Source organism: Anomalospiza imberbis, chromosome 7 (genome assembly GCF_031753505.1).
Source record: "Anomalospiza imberbis isolate Cuckoo-Finch-1a 21T00152 chromosome 7, ASM3175350v1, whole genome shotgun sequence".
Lineage (NCBI taxonomy): Eukaryota > Metazoa > Chordata > Aves > Passeriformes > Viduidae > Anomalospiza > Anomalospiza imberbis.
In genome coordinates this window covers 36,339,580-36,353,633 of record NC_089687.1, presented here as the reverse complement: position 1 = coordinate 36,353,633, position 14,054 = coordinate 36,339,580, and the positions used below count along the sequence as shown (strand labels likewise).

Here is a 14,054-nt window from a genome sequence, read left to right as displayed (position 1 = left end):
CTTACCCTGGGTCCAGGGACACCCTGCTCTCCTCTGATGCCTGGTGTGCCAACCTGGCCAGGGGGACCCTGTGTGGGAAGAAAAGAGAGGCTGTCAGCACACATGGGCAGAAACACACCAAGATCCAAGGGGAAGCAAATGCTGCAGTGTCCGAGGGATACTTTGCACACACGTCACACCTTGGCTGGTGTGAACACAGTGGCAGTCGGGACAGACAGGTCACAGCACACCCAAAAATACCCAAATCCCAACAGTCTTTGTGGGTGAGATTCTTTGGGGAAGTGGCTGTGATGAAGTAGCACCACACCATCATGAGGCAAGGCCTTTCCTCTGCTGCGAGCTCACTGACCTGTGGCCCTCGCATGCCTTGTTCTCCAGCTGGCCCTGGTTGACCAGGCGAGCCCTTGGTGCCCTGGAAGTATAAAACAGCACAGTGCAGGTTAGCATGGGAGGATGTGGTCAGCACCATGGGAAGGGAAAAGGGAGATCAGGGTATCCACAGCTGCACAAGGAGCAAGGAAGAATGGATTTTCAGTTGGGCTTTTTCTTACACTGATAGCAGAAAATAAGCACAGTGATTGCCCCATTGCAGAGAGCAATTTGCCTCCTGCAATCGATAGCCATCAACCATCATGCCTTGGCCCTGTTACACTGCTCCAGCAGCACATGGGGACAAAACATCCAACCAGGGAATGCTGTGGGAGACAGGCAGGCACGTGGACAGCTGGTTCTGCACAAAATCCAGCAAGGAGCACACAGGGAGATGAGCCTGAGGAGGAGCAGGAGGAGTTGGGAAATTTGGAGGAGAGAGGAGGCAGAGGGGAACAAGCAAAGCCTGCATGTGCCTTCTCTTGGCAAATCCCTCTTGGTGCTGAGGCTGCCTGGTCCATGGTATGGCAGGAGCCCCAGGTGTTGTCCCATCACCACCTACCTTTACTCCTATAGGCCCCCTTCGTCCTGCCATGCCCTGCAAATGAAGGAACAATGAGGTTTGTTGATCTAATACGTAACTACACCTTTCCCTATTGCTTTTAGATAAATGCTTCTTATCAGTGCTTCTTATAGTCCAAAAATTACATTTGGCTGTTTTAAACTGCTTGGGGGAAAGGGAAATCCACATGGTCAGATCTCTTAAATCAGACTTGGGCATGTTTTTTCCCTCCTCACATCCCCCACGTAGGTGAGCTGCTCCCTCATGCATGTCAGGAGTGTGTCACTATCCCTGGGACAGGAGGGACATGCAGCAGGGAACACATCCCAGCTCAAGCTCCATTTTTGCCTTTCCAAAACCAGCAGCCAAATGCAGATGCATATCATGGAATCACAGATTGGTTTGGATTGGAAGGGACCTTCAAGACCATCTAATTCCAACCTCCTGCCATGGGCAAGGACACCTTCCACTAGACCTGGTTGTTCCAAGCACCATCCAACCTGGCCTTACATATAAATCATGTGTAACTCCACTAATCTGAGCACTGAGTTATTTGCATGGGAATAAATTTGATTTTTAAAGTCTCTACAACAAGCCAGGAAGGCATGAGGAATCTTCCTTTTGAGATTTTTGTCTTTTTTTCGGGGTGGCTTATTAGGTTTTGAAGTTGAATTCCTGATGTCTGTGAAACAAAATACATGGAAAAGAAGGAGGGGAAAAATTATGGTCAATCTAAGTTTGGGCCTTGCTGACTGGAGGTCTGGCAACTCACCCTCCTCCCCACTTCACCGTCTTGGCCCTCCAGCCCTGCCGGTCCAGGCTCTCCCTAAAGGAAAAACAAAACTCAAGTGAGAGCCCTGAGATGAGCAGGCATTGGGAAAACACATTCAGTTCTCAAAAAATGGCTCCTTTCATGCTTTAACACAAGTCAATAGTTCTGCCTTTGGTGGGAATCCTTCTAACAACTCACAGAGACTTTCCATCATGTTTCTGAGCCAGCAGAGGTTGACGTTCCTATTTTTTGGGAAATGCCTTCTGACAATTTAAGACACATATTTTATTGTGAACTGATGTGAAAGCAGATGGGTTTTGAAATTTTCTAAGGAGCTTGTGCGGTTTTTTTCCTTGCAAAGGTGAATCAGGAGGTTTAGATTTGGTGTAATCTAATCAGTTCTCTGCTTTTGTATATGACCCATAAGAACATATGAAGGTAATTTCCAAGTACAAAGTTCCTTTCAGAGGCACTATCCCAAAAATGCATTGTAAAATAATAGTATTTTTTTTAAGGTGCATTTTACACAAAACATCTTCTAAACTGACATCTTCCCAGAGAAAGTTTTGGTTGCAAACCAACAACATTTTCTAGTGGAAAAAAATATTCCATCTGACAAGGCACGATGAGTTTAAGGAACTTGCATCTTTCTGGCAGCATACTTTTTTCTTCCTTTCTCTGGCCCATTCTGTTGTAAAAACCAAAAACCAACACAAGACAACAAAGAAATTTTACCATTGGTCCAATTTCGCCCTTTTGTCCTCTGGGGCCCCGTTGAGTATTATCAGCTCCTGAATCTCCCTGAAAGCAACAGAGCAATGAGAAACACCTGTGTAAGTGGGACATGAAAATCAAATCTCATAAACTGAGAGAGTTCTCTGCTAGAGCTGAGAAACAACTTTTCTCTTTTTTTCCATTTTTGACTGAAATAGATGAAGTATTGCTGCTGTTTTCAGACAGACACAGCTTTTCAACTGAGAAGTAATACTGAAGAAGAGAAGATGAGGAAGGGGAATTTAATACGGTGAAGCAGTGATTGATGGATTGGTATAACATGGTATCCATGTGTCACTTCTGAGTCCTTGCTCTGTTATGGGACCTGCCACTGTGAAACAGCATTTAATAAGCCAGAGCCACCCTCTCTGATGACCCCAGGATGAGTGGAAAGTGGTTGGAAAATCAAGAAGATGCCTTAGCAGTACTTACTGGATCTCCACGGAGCCCACGATCACCTCGTTCCCCTCGTTCGCCCTTAATTCCCTTATCTCCCTGAGGGAAGAGATGGAGAGTTAGGAAGAGCAGCTCTTGCTTCTTGAAAGCATCTCTGCCCAGCCCTCAGCCCTGAGGGGAGCACGATGGCTTTCCACCCTCCCTGGGCTCAAATCCACCTCTGCAGCATCATTTTGCCCCACTGTAAAAGAGATTAAAGCCTACCCTCCTGCCAGAATATCCCTTCTCTCCAGAGGATCCAGGCAAGCCCTTGTCTCCCTAAAAAAAAAGAAAAATATTTTAGAATATTTGCCACTTCCAAGGTGCTTTTTAGATACTTCACTGAAGCATCAAGTCAATAAGAGAAAAACTATTAAAATTACTGACCTCTTCTCCATCAATGCCATCCAGACCCATTTCTCCCAGTTCACCCTGTGGAAGGGAGGCAAGGGGCAAATGCTCACTGAGAGGAAGGGGGAATGAGGAGGGGGATATTGATGTGCCACACACTCACGCTCACTGCTGTGGCATGAGGAAATAGCTCCCTACCTTCTCTCCTGGGAATCCCCGAGAACCCTAAGGAGATAGAAAAGAGAGTTACTCCATTTTGTCCAGCTCACTGCCATAGGAAGCAGTGGAGAAGGAGGGCCGGGCTTGGTGGCAGACTCAGAACCACAACGAGGACAGGACTCTCCCTAATTTCTCTTATGTCAATGTTTGTCTTCAGCTGCCTCCCCAGCACTTGTGCCAAGATAAAATATGTGGGGCATGGGGGTTAATCCAGCTGATCCAATAATATATCTCACTCCTTGACACAACTCTTCCTTCTGACTGACTGACAAACTGACTTTAGTTTCTCCCTGCACCCATTTTTATGTTAATCCAGAGCCGGTCCTAGTGCCTTTGTCCAAGGCTGAACAGATTTTTAACAAGACTGAGTATCTCAGCTAATGGGCTTGGTTCATGCATTCCTCTTCTCCCTGCCAGAGCATCATGTGGTGAGAGCAAATGGTAGGAAACATCCCCTTAATTTCACTACTTCTCATAAACATTATGTGTTTCACCACCTTTTCTGGCTTGGGGTGCAGCTGCTGTCCTGGACCATTAGCTCAAGGTTCCTCTTTAAAGCCTCAGCCATGGCTCACTTGTCTCCCTCTTCCCCAGCAGCAGAGTTCCACCCACTCACTGTCCCAGCCCTGTGCCAAGACACGCACATCCATCTCTTCCCAAATCTTTCCCCCAGAGCCAGACTGCAGAAGATAGATCATCCTTGTCTGTGGATTGAGCCTGGGTGTCTGGGCTGCCTTTTTGCTCTTCCCAGCAACACCAAAGCCACAACAGCCTCTGAAAGCCCTAGTGCCTGGCCAGGTGGACACAATCACTCAAGGGCATGTGGCAGAGGTTGTGTAAGCTCCAGAAGCAGCAGGAATTACCCCTGGGGGACTCCCACCCACTGGACTCTGGGTCTGCTCTGTGCAGGCTTGTCCCACACGTACCTTTGTTCCTCTGTGCCCAGGGCATCCCTGGAAACCTTGTGTCCCATTCACACCCGGTGGTCCACGCTCACCCTAGTGCATAGAGGGGAAAAACAACAGTCAGGAGTTGCCTGCTAAGCCTTTTTCTGTGGCTGTCTGTCACAGGAGGTGGCTTGGAGGAACAGGAGCAGCAGGTTTTGCCTGGCAACCCCACCATCTCTTGCCCACAACCTTCCTCACGTAGAGACCAACTGCAAGTCTTCATCATTGAGAGAGAAACATCCTTCCCAGTCCCTCAGCTGTGAAAGAGCTTTGTGAAACTTCTCTTTCAAAACTAAAATGACAAGATGAAGCCCTTAGAGTTCTGCACAGATGTCTAATCCCATCCTGACCTTCAAGCCCCAGGAAAACATTGCCTGGCATGCAATGTCTCACAGCAGCCTTTGGCCCCTGCCTGTGCTGTTGGAAAAGCCACGAGCACCGTCAGCCCCTTGGCCTCGGCTTCAGCCCTTGGGAGTGATGCATGGAGGGATGTTTATTCCAGGGCTGACGTGGGGTTCATGCAGAGTTTGGATGAATAGTGTTAGTAAGAATTCACGGGATTCACACTGTCAGCCGTGTGAGGGATAGGATCATCACTCTTAGTTCCACTTTTGGACTAACTCAAATCTTTCAGCTGCAGGTGGTATGGATAACTTTGGCATAGGCTGCAGATTTGATGAAGCTGAGGATTTTATTTGCCTTAGGGAATAGCACAGAGATGAGTGACATTAAATAATGGGAGTTATTCCCCCATCATCCTTCTCCAGCTCTCCAGAAGCTCCATACTGACTTTCTCTCGAGAGAGGCTGGGACCAGCAACTCAGTATGTCAGGTGTGGGAAACTCAGAGTTCTGCTGTCTCTTCTAACCCGCATCCATATTCCCAGCAGAAAAAAATTGGAGGCTTTTCATTTAGTGGAAACACCTCCAAACACTTGACTATGGTCAGGTCCCTATTTGAACAGGGGCAGTCACTCACCGGTCCTCCTTCATCACCAGGGTAGCCTCCGTAGCCAAGATCTCCTGTGACACCCTAGAAGAAAGCAAACAAAATTGTGAATTTTCTTCATAGTTCTGTGACTGATTTTGAAGGTTTTCTTAGGTAAGCACAAAGCAGCTGCTTGGTCATATGTGTTAATGAGAGATACAATCTCCTTTTGATGTCCCTAAATTGTTTCACAGGACGTTTCACCCTGTCTTATCCCTGACCTCTTGGATGTTTTGCAGCATTGAGGCTGTGGGCAAATGGAAGAAGAGCAGCCCTCAATTGCTCTGCATGTACCAGGGTCAGTTCTTAAATGGGGGGAGTAAATGAAGCTGATCTCCCTATTAACATCATCCACTGCAACTACATGACCTGCACATCACCACCAGGCTCCCGTGCACAGGGACCCTTCATCCCCAGATGAAGTGACCTACCTTTGGTCCTATAGGGCCTGGCACACCTCTGTCCCCTCTCTGTCCTGAGCACTTGCAGGGGACCTTGCAGCACGTCCTCTCTGCGATGTTGTCCTGCAGGAAAAATGGGAAGTGAAAGCATTAGAAACCTGCCAGAGCCCCAACACCTGATTTTGGACACCAAAGGGAAGGGTTTAAACGGAAACTGCGTGCAGCAGAATTCATTGAGTGCATGTAATAGGACATCAGTCCCCAGAGCTCTCTTCTGTCACTGAAGAGAGAAATCTCATCATCAAAGGAAAAAATTCCAGTCTGTGGAGCAGGCCACGAGAAAGTCACAGCTCACCAGCAACCCAGAGGCTGAGAACAGTTTGCAAGCACACAGTAAAGGAGGAAAAAAAACGTTAAAAAGAATGATATGGACTCAGAGAAACCACAGCTTGGTTTTACATCATCCAACAGAAAGAAGAGGGAAGAAAATCGCTTTCTTTGCCAAGAACATTGCTGGCTGCAAACATTTCCTGCCAGCTTCGCACATTCACATTTTGGAAGGATTTTCCTAGGCTGAATTACTTGGGGAGGGGATGAGGACCAACTCTTATCCCAAAACCCAATGCTCACTCACAAATGGCTGCACTTTGATTTGTGGGGAAGGGCCCGGCAAAGTTACCACAGGGACCAGTGGTTAAACCCAATCTTATTAAATCTATTGGAAAAGGAGCTCAATCATGCTGGTAGCAGCTGAGAAGTTGGGAGGAACTGGACATACAGAGGTTGACAGCAAATTAACTCAACACTCGAGAGGGACTATGCATTGGGAATGAAGTAAATCTATGAAGAAGAAAGAATCATGGAATGGGTTAGGTTGGAAGGGACTTAAAGGGTAACTCCTTCATTTGTTAAAGCATGTCTAAAACACAGGCAGTGCATGTGATCAGGGAAAGAAACCTCGAAAGCAACGCTTCTACAAGAGGTTTAGCACTGACCAGGCACGACAGGGCATTACCGCAAGGTTAAAAAACCAACAGTGTAAACACAGGCAGAGGGTGGGTTTTTGGCACTGCAGCTTTCGATGGCATCTTATCCCATCCCATTTGACCTAAAGCCTCGGCTGGAGTAGGGTTTCTTCAGGAGTGGGAAGAGACCGTGATCTGCTCTGAACTTTGTTTGCTGTGGCATCTGCTAAAAGAGCTGACGTGAGGCAGGGAGGGGAGAGGAGCAGAGCCAAGAGGGTGTAATCCAGCCACGGCTCAGCCCCGCAGGAGATCCAGCCGTGGGCTTTCCTCCAGCATTACAAGGCAGCACTGCCTGTGCCAAGTTACTTACGAGCTGCTCTGCCAGCTCAAAATCCAAGTCCAGCAGATTAACTCTGAGTGGTCTGTTGTAGGTGAACCCACGGCCAAACTCCAGCTGCATCACTCTGTCAAAGTTGGTCACTCGGTCCAGCCCGACGAAGATGAGAGCATTGACTCCTGACAGGGAGAAGCAGAAGGGGATTTGTGATGGGGAGAGGTGCTCTGGAGGGCCTGCACACCCTCCCCTGTGATAACACATGGTTATCCACATCTTTGATTGCAAACAGAGCCTTTTCAATAGAGAACAAGGATCTTCAGACACATCCAGTGTAAGTTGCCCACATGCTTAGGTGGCAGCAGGCAGCTAAACATCACAGGAAGGCAGTGAAGAACAGCAAGTTCATGTAGAACTCACAAAATCCTTAGCCCGTACTTTCAAAAGGAGATGAATTTAGGAGAAACGGTGGTAAAATGGGCTACATGTTAACATGGACTATAATCACTGCCTGGAAGAGCAAAAAAATTACCTTCTGAGTGTAAAGTAGACGAAGCAGCCTCCAGCTGATTTATTGGCTCATCTACACCATCAGTAAAATGGATTATGACCTGGGAGAGAAACAAATTTCCGTCAGGACCCAGAATATTTCAGGTGTGAAACATAATCAATGTGCAACCTGAAGGGCCTTTTTCCAATGCTTCATCTGAGAGAAGGTGAGGGGACTTCTACACCTTTTCCAGGCCACAAAGTTCTGCATTCCTGTGCTAGGTTCCTGTACGTTCCTGTTCTGTACATCATGCAGGTGTTGCTAGAGCACAACACAGGAAATATCTGGAGAGTGATAATTTGCAGCTAAGCAGTGATTGTGGGAACTGGCTGCAGTGATGCTCATCAATTGTCAGGACAGGACCATGACAATGCAGGCAGAGTGCAGCAAACAAGTAGGGCTTAAGTGACTAAATTTATAGTGAATAAATTCAATTAATTTAATGGGTTTTTTTTAATTGTTATGAATTTACAGTTTCTTTACCAACCAAAGGACATCAGAAGTCAGCTTTGCTGGCCAATACCACCCCAGAGGCCTTGGCTCTGACTCACCTTGGTGCTGCCAGCGGGCGAGGATCGGAATTTGCTCAGGTAGGACCTCAGTGTGTCTGCCCTGAGGTAATAGGGCCCGCGGGTCCGCATGTCCAGGAACCTCTCCAAGAGCTCGGGCCGGTACTCGGAGAAGTCCAGCCCCTCCACAGGTCCCCCCTGGGCCTGGGCCATGATGGCAACCCTGACGTTGGGTGCCTGGTTGCCAGTGCAGCTGATCTTCTGCATCTGCGTTATCCTGTTCAGCACCGACTCCACTCTCGACTCCAGGCCTCGCTGGGAACTGAAGATGTTTTGACCGGGCCCAACATCACTGACATCGAAGCCAATTATCACGTCTAAGTCACAGTCTGAGAGGGGAATGAAGAAAGAGAGAAGAACATCATGGAGCAATGCAATGATTGGTTTTCAAGTAATGGCTTTTCTAATTACTCTTTTAGTAGTTAATGAGGGCACTGCATCAAGAACTGACACCACTTGCTGCACAAGTGCCTTGTGTTTCCTTTCACCATAGCAGTGATAACCCGGGAAAACTTGTGTTTTATTAATTTACTTTTTTAAATTTTAGCACTGGGATGAGCTGCCTAAACCAAGTCCAAGAGAAATTTGCATTTTCATCAGGCAGCTAAGACTGCTTCTCTCTCTCCAGCACATGGAAACCTGTCAGTACTTGTACAGTGTGCACCTTCTGCCTGTGCTGGAAGTGACACTCAGAGAATCAAAGGGAGGTGTTTGAATTCTCTTTGATATTAGCCACACTGCCTGGTTAATATCTTATCCACACTTGGGATAAGTTAATACCACCAGCAGTGGTTTGCTTTTCCTAGCACTCAGTTTTTCTCCTCAGCTGGAGCTGCTGCTCAGCTCAGGGCTTTTGTGCCTCTCCTTCCACTTCTCCAGAGGTTTAGGAGATGCCTCTGCTCAAAGTCAGAGGGCTGAGGCATGATCAGCCGTGCTGGGAGTAGGACTGGCTGTAATGTAGTAAGTAAAACCAGCTGCTGGGAGTCTGATCCGACAGCAATACCAGCTCACTTACTCACCACAATTCCCCTGCTTGGCTTCTGAAGTAGCCAAATCATGGGATTCCTTCTTAAGGCAATTTTACCTTAAACTACAACTACTCGTGCTCAGTTTCTTTCTTCATATACCTGTCATGAGATCAGGTGGGCATCCTGGATGATCTGACAAGGGAAATTCTGGTTTTCCCCTCCATCATCTAAAGGGGTTACTAGAGAGCTGGGACATAGGCTTTGGACAAGATCTTGGAGTGACAGCAGGGGCAATGGCTTCCCACTGCCAGAGGGCAGGGTTAGATGGGATATTGGGAAGAACTTCTTCCCTGTGAGGGTGGTGAGGCCCTAGCAGAGGTTGCCCAGAGAAGCTGTGGCTGCCCCATCCCTGGAAGTGTTCAAGGCCAGGTTGGATGGGGCTTGAAGCAATCTGGGATAGTGGGAGGTGTTTCATGGCAGGGAAGTTGGAACGAGATGGTATTTGGGGTGCCCTCCTACTCAAACTATACTAGAATTCTGTAATTCTGTGATTTCCAGCATACCATGCCTGCCTGAATGGCCAAAAATTTCAATTATATTGTAATAGACACAGGGAGGGGAAACAAGGGCCATCACTTTACATTTTGGCAAAAAACAAGTTGGTCTGTCAAGATAATACTGGTATCATGTCCCTGTGAGAAAGTCCAAAGTGAGATTTAGTCCAAAGGCCAAATGTGGTGGTAGGAGGCCAATGATTTAGTGCCTGGCTGTCACATCTGAAATGAGTTCCACCACGATGGCACCTCTGTGGTGATGTTACTCCAGTCATTCACAGGCTGAAGGCCATAGACAGGCAACTCTTGTACCAAAGGTTTGCAGCCTCCATCAGATTCCTGGAGGAGAAATGAGCCCATCCTGCACCTCAGTCTATAGGCAAATCACAACAGTAGGACAGACAAATCCATCAAAACACAGTGGACATTAAAAGCCACCCCTGAGAATGACTTGAGAATATAATGAAGGGATTGTCCTTACCTCTTGTCACATCTGTTGGTGCTGGACACAATCTCTCCTCCATGGCAGCTTCCAGCGTGACCAGGACCTGCTCATTCAGCTCTGACAGCTCCTGGGCTGTGGATGCCCTGAAACTCATGGCACTCTCACTGGCCAGCAGGCTGACTTCCTTCAGGTCAATGTTCTTCACACCGACTGCGAACACCTTGACGCCTTTCTGCGCGATTTCCAAGGAGGCCCTTGGCCCATCATCTGTAGACTTCCCACCCGTGACGATGAAGGCGATCTGGGGCACCCTCTGATCAATCCTGCTGCCGGCCTCCTTCACAAAGTGTCTTTCCTGGATGTGCTTGATGGCTGCACCGGTGTTCGCCACTCGCCCGCCTTTGTAGATGACTTTGTTGATAGCATCTAAAATCTGAGCTTTGGTGGAGTGGTCCTTGAGGAAAAACTCATCAGTGACATCCGAGTTGTACTGGGCCAGTCCTACCTGGATAGAGTCGCCATCCCTGTAAATGGCATCCACCACAGAGTAGACAAACTGGAGAACTTCTTGGAAGTTATCTCTCCCCAGATTGATGGAGCCATCCAGCAAAAACACAATGTCAGCCTGCTTTTTACCTCCTGAAAAGATTACAAAGAAAATACAGTTGTTAGTAATTTTTTGCAGCATCTATAACATCTAAGATGCTCAGAGCTTTGTGAAGTAGCACTTTGCAAATGAAATTTCTTGAAATTTCTCTCTCCCTTCTACCATTTTAATTTCATTGACCCTTGGTGGGATTTTACATCCATACAAGAAAATTTTTGTATAACACTTCATACAGCATTACTTCTGATAGGCACCCTCATCTTCTTTCAGATTTAATTATATTCTTTCCTAACTCAATAACTTCAAAGAGTTCTTTTAATCAATGCAACTAAAGGTGTGGGAATCAAAAGGTGTTATTAGAGTATCATTTTCACTTTATACAAATACTATCTATACTCTGTTCAGAAAAGTCTCCAGGATGAATAGCAGCCTTACCAGGTGGGAATGGTCCAGGTGAGTCTGTTGTAGGTATTGGGAGCTCATCAAGAATGTTCTGCACCCTTTTTTCTAAGGTTGAGAGTCCCGTGAAGTCCTGTACCACAAGCACGCGCCCAGGATCATTGGTAATGACCTGCAGCTGGTCCCTGTCCACATTCCTGGCTCCGACACCCAGAGGTTTGATGTTTGTGGAAGTGATCACTCTGGCAGGTCTGTCCACATCATCCTGGGACCGGTCTCCAAGGATGACGACCAGGTGCTGGGGCACTCCATCTTCTATCCTGCTCCCTGCAGACTTGATGAAGTAGTTCTTCACCACGAAGTCCAGGGCTTTGCCAGCATTCAGGGGGGACCCACCTCTAAGCCTCAAGCGGCGGATGGCTTCCAGGACGGCATTTTTGGACTTGTGGGTCTTCAAGTAGAACTCGGGGAAGACACCATTGCTGAACTGCACCACCCCAATCCGCACTTTGTTCGGCCCCACGTCCAGCTGCTGGACAATTCTGCTGATGAAATCCCGAATATGAGCAAGCCCGTCTGGCCGAACGCTGTCAGAGCTGTCAATGAGGAAGACTATGTCCTTTTCATCTCCAGAAACATCTGCGGGGAAGCAAGAAGAAATTATTGGTGTGCCAAGCCTTTGCTTAAGCTTTGCTGGAGGATTTCTCTGCAATCTGCTGCCATGTGAGGTAGAACCACATGGCATATTTTGGCCAACTTGAGGCATGGTGCTTCAGGGAGCCTCTCCAAAAGGGCCTGTGTGCAAGTGGGAATGTGTGTCTGCCTAGAGTTTGAAGCATGCATTACCCAGAGCCCTATCTGTTTCATTCATCAATACTCTTCTCTGGATTTGTCAATGTTTCCAGCTTTATTTTGCCCCAGATTTATGCCTGTTTCCTAGAGAGCTTCTAAGTGGGAATAGGCAATTGTATACACTGTGTATCTGAATTGAAATTGACCCAAAAAGGTGTCATGTTTAGGTACTTCACTTGAAAATCATAGGTTATAATATATTTAGGTACTTGGGTAGAATTGCCATCTGTCTAAAGCTTTCCTTCTAAAATTGTATATGTGCTATGACTTTGTTTTTAACTAAGGAAAATCTTGACCTAAAGAGGAGATCTTTTGGGCAACATTTGTTTGAGTAGCAGCCCAGAGAGAGCCAGTGCCTTACCTATGGGGGGTTGCACATCTCCCAGCAGCCGCCTGATTTGGTCCACAGTCAGGGTTTCAATTGGAGTCAGCAGCTTCTGCTCGAGGCTGGGCAGTTCCTGGAAGCTGGAGACTTGGAATATATATTCAGGACTAAGGGAAATCTGTATCATCTCTTCAGTATCCACGTTCTTTGCTATCATCATAGGTGCCACCCCCACTTGCTTGACTTGGAGGGATGGATACTCAAAGTCATCATCAGACTTGCGGGAGGAGAGGATGACCAAGAACTGTGGGACGCCCTCCTCTATGCGGCTCCCGGAGGGCCGGGTGAAGATGGTCTTGGCCACAAACTCCAGGGCCTCCCCCACGTTCACCAGCTGGCCACCTTTGGACCGCAGCTGCCTCACGGCGTTCTGCACCTCGTCCTTGGTGGAGTGGGTGTTGAGCAGGAACTCCACGTGGGGATGCTCGCTGAACTGGACCACCGAAATCCTGGTGGTGTCGATGCCCACGTCCAGGTTGTTCACGATCCTCCCGATGAGGTCACGGACAAGGTAGAACTCCTGGGCGGCATAGCGGGAGCCGTCAACCAGGAACACGACGTCCCTCTTCACACCCGCTGCAGGAGAGAAGGCATTGGTCAGAAGAAGCACCAGGAATTGCTTATGGAGAGCAGCTAAGCTTATAATCTACACCACTGACCCATGCCTCTGGCCATGGGGATGGTACTCCTTGTCTCCCTGCCTGGGGTAACTCCTGGGAGCCCCAGCAGGAAGCTCTTGGTTCAACCCAGAGACACAACCAGTCTGCTAGGTACATCCCAGGGGGTGCAAGAACAGCAAATTCTAGAGCAAAGGAAGCCAGAGGGACCAACGGGACACCTGGAACAGTAATTCCTTGTGAGATCTCCACCCAAAAAAATGTAGCCTGGTGGTAGTCTTTACTCAGGGCAGGTTGCTTTACATTCAGAACCACCACCCTTTCTTTGGCTTTGCCTTCTAGGAAAGATTCTATCCTATTATTGTCTCAGCTTCTGCCTTTCCAGGATAATTTTTTGATTCCTAATAAAGTGTTTTCTGCAGTGGTAATGCAGGTAATTCAGAGCCTGAATTATCACAGAATATCACACTGATAAATGGAGATGGAGGAAAGGGGTCTAGCTTAGAAGGAAATGAACAGAGTAGGACAGTGCATTTCTAAGGAACTGATACGGGCTGGATACTCTTCATCCCAGGCATATGCTGGCTGGATTTCATTCCAAGGGAGACCAGAAATGTAAGATCTGATCCTTCTCCTGATGCCCACTTCCAATTTCCCTTTCCTCAGTGAATGAGGGAGGCAAACGTAGGAAAAATCAGCATGTCTTATATTTAGCAGAAAGCTGACCTTGATTTATAGTGTGAAGGTGTCCCTGTAGCATCTAAATGACACAATTTCCTTTCCAGAAGGAACAGCATGGCCTTAAAATCCATCCACTTAAAATAAGATTGAGGCAATAGCATTCACTTTGTGGGTCTTCCACGTGGATACAGCATGGACCACCTTGAGGGGCTGGGCTTAAAGGTGGTTCAGTTCAATTGCACAGCTCCTACCAACCCTGAGTGCACCAACAGGGGGACCACGACAGACTTGGAGTCTTAGCCATGACCGTC

General features: G+C 47.6%; 1 protein-coding gene across 1 annotated transcript in view; it reads right to left on the bottom strand.

Annotated features, from left to right (window-relative positions):
- COL6A3 (collagen type VI alpha 3 chain) overlaps positions 1–14,054 on the bottom strand; it is a 57,979-nt gene that overhangs the window by 16,329 nt on the left and 27,596 nt on the right. The window contains exons 9-26 of the mRNA XM_068196653.1: positions 12,422–13,021; positions 11,245–11,847; positions 10,239–10,841; positions 8,218–8,564; positions 7,649–7,727; positions 7,153–7,298; positions 5,848–5,940; positions 5,408–5,461; positions 4,409–4,480; positions 3,462–3,488; positions 3,300–3,344; positions 3,138–3,191; positions 2,910–2,972; positions 2,439–2,504; positions 1,704–1,757; positions 932–967; positions 350–412; positions 6–68 (exon numbers count right to left, since the gene is read on the bottom strand). Of these exons, the coding sequence (XP_068052754.1) occupies positions 6–68; positions 350–412; positions 932–967; positions 1,704–1,757; positions 2,439–2,504; positions 2,910–2,972; positions 3,138–3,191; positions 3,300–3,344; positions 3,462–3,488; positions 4,409–4,480; positions 5,408–5,461; positions 5,848–5,940; positions 7,153–7,298; positions 7,649–7,727; positions 8,218–8,564; positions 10,239–10,841; positions 11,245–11,847; positions 12,422–13,021 (3,068 nt within the window). The remainder of the gene's footprint in view (positions 1–5; positions 69–349; positions 413–931; positions 968–1,703; positions 1,758–2,438; positions 2,505–2,909; positions 2,973–3,137; positions 3,192–3,299; positions 3,345–3,461; positions 3,489–4,408; positions 4,481–5,407; positions 5,462–5,847; positions 5,941–7,152; positions 7,299–7,648; positions 7,728–8,217; positions 8,565–10,238; positions 10,842–11,244; positions 11,848–12,421; positions 13,022–14,054) is intronic.